The sequence below is a fragment of the Lepidochelys kempii genome, chromosome 10, assembly GCF_965140265.1.
Source record: "Lepidochelys kempii isolate rLepKem1 chromosome 10, rLepKem1.hap2, whole genome shotgun sequence".
NCBI classification, from domain to species: domain Eukaryota; kingdom Metazoa; phylum Chordata; order Testudines; family Cheloniidae; genus Lepidochelys; species Lepidochelys kempii.
Window position 1 is genome coordinate 31903162 of NC_133265.1, and position 5310 is coordinate 31908471.

General features: G+C 44.6%; 1 protein-coding gene across 1 annotated transcript; it reads left to right on the forward strand.

Moving 5' to 3' along the window:
• The first annotated feature begins 275 nt into the window (after positions 1-275).
• Positions 276-3750, forward strand: LOC140918390 (hemoglobin subunit pi). The gene is made up of 3 exons (XM_073362690.1): positions 276-821; positions 2622-2826; positions 3566-3750. Exons 1-3 carry the CDS (start codon positions 727-729, stop codon positions 3692-3694), a joined length of 429 nt encoding a protein of 142 aa, XP_073218791.1. The 5' UTR covers positions 276-726; the 3' UTR covers positions 3695-3750.
• Positions 3751-5310: the final 1560 nt, after the last annotated feature.

The following is a 5310-nucleotide window of genomic DNA, read 5'->3' on the forward strand; positions in this document are numbered from 1 at the left end:
TAGTATATAATAATAATTTTCACATACACACACACGTTTCTGTGGAACCCTACTTAATTCAGCAAGGTGTGTGTATGTGTGTTTGTACAAAGTATCGTTACTACTGCTACGTTCATGAGAAGTTTTTAGATCTGAAGTGATGTAATTTTTTTAACTAGTGCTATGTAGTAATGTCCCTGTGTAATTAGTAAATCATTCTTTGCAGGAGCAACTCCCACTGACTTCAGCGAGGCCAGAATTTTACCCACAGTCCGCATTTAGCACATCCTGATCTCTCCCCATGTATTATATGGAATGCAGTGATCTGTCACGGCTGTCACCTCTCTCCAAGCCTTTTAGCATGTTTGTAAAACATGTTGATGATTCCCTCCATGCTCTTTGGCCTGACATTTTCCACTTTGTCATTATGATTCCCCAGTACTGTTTGGTTGCTCATCTGTGCCCCTGCGGCCAGTTCATTTCCCCTGGCCATCCCATTGCTGCTTAAGATGTGAGAAATTGATAAAACCTCCCAGTGTACAATCCAGAGCAGGGCAAGGCATTGTTTCATAGGGAGATAAGATAGCCCCACGTCATTGGGTGGGTCCCAGAAGTGACCAATGACAATGGACAGCTGCCAAGTTCTGCTCTCCCCTTCCCCTTTATAACTGAGGCTGTGAAGGCAATCATGACAGACCTGTCCGAGTTTCCATAGTAAGAAGGCTGATCTCACAAACTCCAGCAGCGATGACTCTGACTCAAGCTGAGAAGGCTGCAGTAATTGCCATTTGGGGAAAGATAGCTGCCCAAGCTGATGCCCTTGGGACCGAGTCGCTGGAGAGGTAAGCAATGCAGCATCTTTGCTTAGATACTGTGGGCCTGTCTCTGGTCTCAGTCTGGTAGACTTACTCTAGTGTAAAACTTGTGTGAATGAGATCAGAATCAGGCCCTGAGACGCTCATTAGATTCTGTGGGCCAAATTCACCACTAGTGTAAGTGGACCTAGCAACATTGACAATAATTGAGCTGTGCTTGCTTTTGCCAGGGGTGAATCTGGGCCTGTAATTCAGAGGCCTGGGGAAATCAGAGACAATAATGGTTGGCTATTGGGCACCCTTGAGTGGGCAGATTTTGAAGTGTATCATTCAAACATTGATGATTGAGGACCTCAGCTTTTCTTGGAGAATAACGTTCATGGAAAGTCTAGTAGAATGTGGTAGAGCTCTATAGAAATTACTCTAAAACTCTAGACTTTATCGGAGAATAATATTCCTCCTATCAAATCCTACTGGATGGTTTCTAAAGAAAGAAGGTAATTTTCTATTCACTTGTATAGCACTTTCCATGAATACCAGCTGAGAGGAGTTCAGGAGAGTGACTCCACACTGTCATTAATACCGAGATAATACCTTGCCAAATGCAAAGGTTATCATTTTTATGAGCTGAACATGAAAAAAGAAGGCATGGATGTGGGGTTTATTATGTAAGTGATGCAATTTATATTGGCAAGTACTGAGCAATGCTTGAGAATGGATAATATACAGGGCATTCAAGCGGATTGCTTGAAACATGTCTCAACATTCCATTTGATGTGCAACAGATTAGTAGGAGAAGTAACTATCTCCTAGAAGTGTATATCACTTTAAACCACATGGACTTGTAGGTCCACGGAGGGTTTGCTGTAAATACAACTATATAGCCTTTATTGGCAGAACTGGGAAATTGTATTTTATGTGAAGTGAAGGTTATGTTAAGTGAAGAAGGTGTTTTCCCCCAAACATCCCATTTCAAATAAACCCAGCTGAAGTTTGGGGATGACCCACCCTATGCTCCTTCCAGCAGAAATCCACCCAAAGCTAATCAACTAAATAAGATGACACAAAGGGAGGGAAATAACCTGGAAGTTGATTGAACAGGCTTGGTTTATTCAGGCAAAGAATAATCCCAGGTTTGTGTTATTCAGCCTGTTAATTTTAAATCTTTTGATGGTCCTTTCTGGATGTATAGCCTCACTTATAGTGGGTAAAGCAAAGATTCTGGACAATGAAATATCTCTGTATCTAGAGTATTCACTGTAAGGTTATGGATTTTGCTAACTATCATTAGGAAATAAAACTTAGTTCTGCTGAAGAAAATATACTACAGAAGGTGCAGGTGGCTGTGTGGAGGTATTAGGTTATTTAGTTCAAAGAAGAAAAGAAGGTAAGTTTAAAATGCTTTTAAAATACATTTCAGCATGTAAATCTACATTTGCCTCTAGGATCCCACTACATCTGATTATTCACTGTGGGTTAGAATCCTCCCTGGTGTGACTCCATTGATTTATGCAGTTATACCAGGGATGAATTTGGTCTGATATCATTCTTTTCCTAAAATAAAGAAATAAGGTTACAAACTGCTTCTGTGGAACTGCTGGCCTGTAACATTTGAATATTCCCGCACCAGTTCAGCTCATGGTTTAGAACAGGTTACAGTAGGACATTAACAGTCTAAGGATCACAGATTTTCTCTAATCCATTCTAATGCTTTGGACTAGAAGAGCAGAATGGAGTGTTTATCCAGGGTCATGGCTCCCCCTTTCTCAGTGTCAGCTGCTCAGTGCAATTTCCATTGCTGAAGCCACTTCTAATGTTCTCTTCCAGGCTTTTTTCAAGCTTCCCCCAGACCAAGACCTATTTTCCTCATTTCGATCTCAGCCAAGGTTCTGCTCAGCTTCATGACCATGGCTCCAAGGTCCTGGGTGCTATTGGTGAGGCTGTCAAGAACATCGATAACATTACAGGTGCCTTGGCCACACTTAGTGAGCTGCATGCCTACATCCTCCGAGTCGATCCGGTGAACTTCAAGGTGAGTGAACTCCTACATGCAGTGCAGAGGGTGAAGAGAGTCCATTGGTCACTGAGTCAGTGGGCCCAGGCCACTTCAGCTGATGGGAGCTTAAGCACTGAATACTTTCCCATATAGTGCAGAGTGTGGCAGGGACGAAGCCTTGCAGCTCAGCGGTGAAGCTGTTATCATGCTGAGCCTTGGAAATGTGGCTGCAGCTTCACTTTAATCAGAGTGGCTGTGGAAGTCCTTTGCTGTTCCCTCTTGGGCTGGCTAAGACTCCTGCCTTTGTTGGGAACAGTCAATCCTGAGAGTGCAGCTGTGGTCCAGGAGGCTGTGCACTGGTCTGGGAATAAGTAGCTCTGGTTCTGCCATATACTCACTGTGTGATCTTGGGCAGGTCACATCACATCTCTGTGCCTCATCTTCCCCATCTAAAATGGGGATCATGATACTGACAGTTCTTGGCCAAGGGCTCTGAGGTTCCTGCATGAAAAGCCTTCTATAAATGCAAGGGTTATTCACAGTTACTTTGTATTCTCCTTTTGTGGAGGGGAAAGAGGGAGCAATGTTAAGCAATGACTTTTCTCTAGTCCAGAAGGTGGATTTCTTAGCCAATAGCTCATATCCACATGAGGTGACTCTGTGTAACTAGCAAGGAGATTCCTGCTTGATTCTTCAAAGACCAGACTCTCACTAGCCAGAGGAATGTTATTTCAGGCAGTTCCATTTGATTTCCTCCTGTTCTTTTCTCTTGCAGCTGCTTTCCCATTGCATTCTGTGCTCTGTGGCTGCCCACTTTCCCAACGACTTCACCCCAGAAGTCCATGCTGCATGGGACAAGTTCCTGTCCAAGATTTCTTCGGTGCTGACTGAGAAGTATAGATAAACTGTCTCCTTGGAGTATGAGGCCATGGCAGCTAGGAGTGGAATGCCCATCTCTCATCATGCACGCTTCATGAATCCCCACACATGGGTTTTATCCTTAACAAAAAGTCAATAAATATGCCAATTAGCCATCATGATCTCTGTGCTTTAATCTTTACTGGCTCCAGCCACACATTATTGTTCATAATGAGAGGTGTTCTGACATTCCCTGTAAGAGAGGTGAGGGATAGCTCAGTGGTTTGAGCAGTAGCCTGCTAAACCCAGGGTTGTGAGCTCAATCCTTGAGGAGGCCATTTGGGATCTCCGGCAAAAATTGGGGATTGGCCCTGCTTTGAGCGGGGGGTTGGACTAGATGATCTCCTGAGGTCCCTTCTAACCCTGGTATTCTATGATTCTATGCTAAGGGGTTAATTATCAGGGATCCACATACAACGCTTCTATTTACCCTTTTCTCATTATACATTGAACTGAAGGGCAGCAAATTTAAAACCAATACAAGGAAATGTTTTTTGCACAATTTGCCTGTGGAACTCATTACCACAAGATCTCATTGAGGCCAAGAAATTACCCAGATTCACAAATAATTAGATACATCCTTGATAAAGGGAAGTTACCTTAGATAAGATTCCCCCAAACCCAACATTTTAAGGCACAGAACCCTCCTACTTCAGGGAATAAGACCGTCTCTAATGAAAGGGTCTAGGAAGAAACTCCTGTGTGGGCAGGCTTTACCGAAACTGCCACTGCAGGGATCTTTGTATCTTCTGGTGCTGATGCTGACCATAGCCCAGGATCTTTCCTCTGGCAAAGAGGACCCTGGGCTGAGCCAGACTGGCAGTATCTCTGAGACACCCCCTCCCCAGCTGATTTGCCTGGCTAGACAAAGCCATGTCGTGCAAGCGTAGCTGGGATGCTATGTGAAAGCAGAGGAAAGGTCTCTAGCAGGACTTCAGAGCCTGGTTCTGTTTTATGCATTTATATTTCAAGTTAAGTCAGTGCTGGTGGGAGCTGCCAGATTGACAGTCTTGAGCATTAAGTCCTCTGTCTTTAGATGGGCAGCAGCATCCCACCCTGCCCTGGTCAAGATGGGCCACTCTCGTTTGGTCTCCATGATTCAGTCTCAGATTGCCAGCAACAGTTCCCGTTACGTCCAGTCCTAATTCATTGTACACAGGTCACCAAACAGCTGCCAGAGGTTAGTGACTTTGCCAGTGGTGACTCAAAGGTGAAAGGTTTTGTATTACATTCCCGTTCCCAAGATGCCTAGCCAGACTCCTGACTGAGGCTCGGGTGGAACCCGAGACAGAGAGGTGAAAGGCGTCATATCCGTATCCAGCCCCTTTCCCCATGTTCGTTTCCAGCTCCACGGGCAACATGCTGACTTCCCCAGTACAGACATGCAATATGACATTTCAAGGCTGCAGGGCACAAGGCTGGATTTCAGCAAGATATGGGCACTGTTGTGATTTTAATGGTGACACCCTGAGGAAATGCTGCGTTGAGTGGACTCCCCTGCGGAGCGGAGTGTCCAGAGGCAACACTCACAGTTGTACTAGTGCCGGTTTCAGAGTAACCTGGAAATAAAAGAGGCCAGAGATGAAGAGCCATATTTTACCA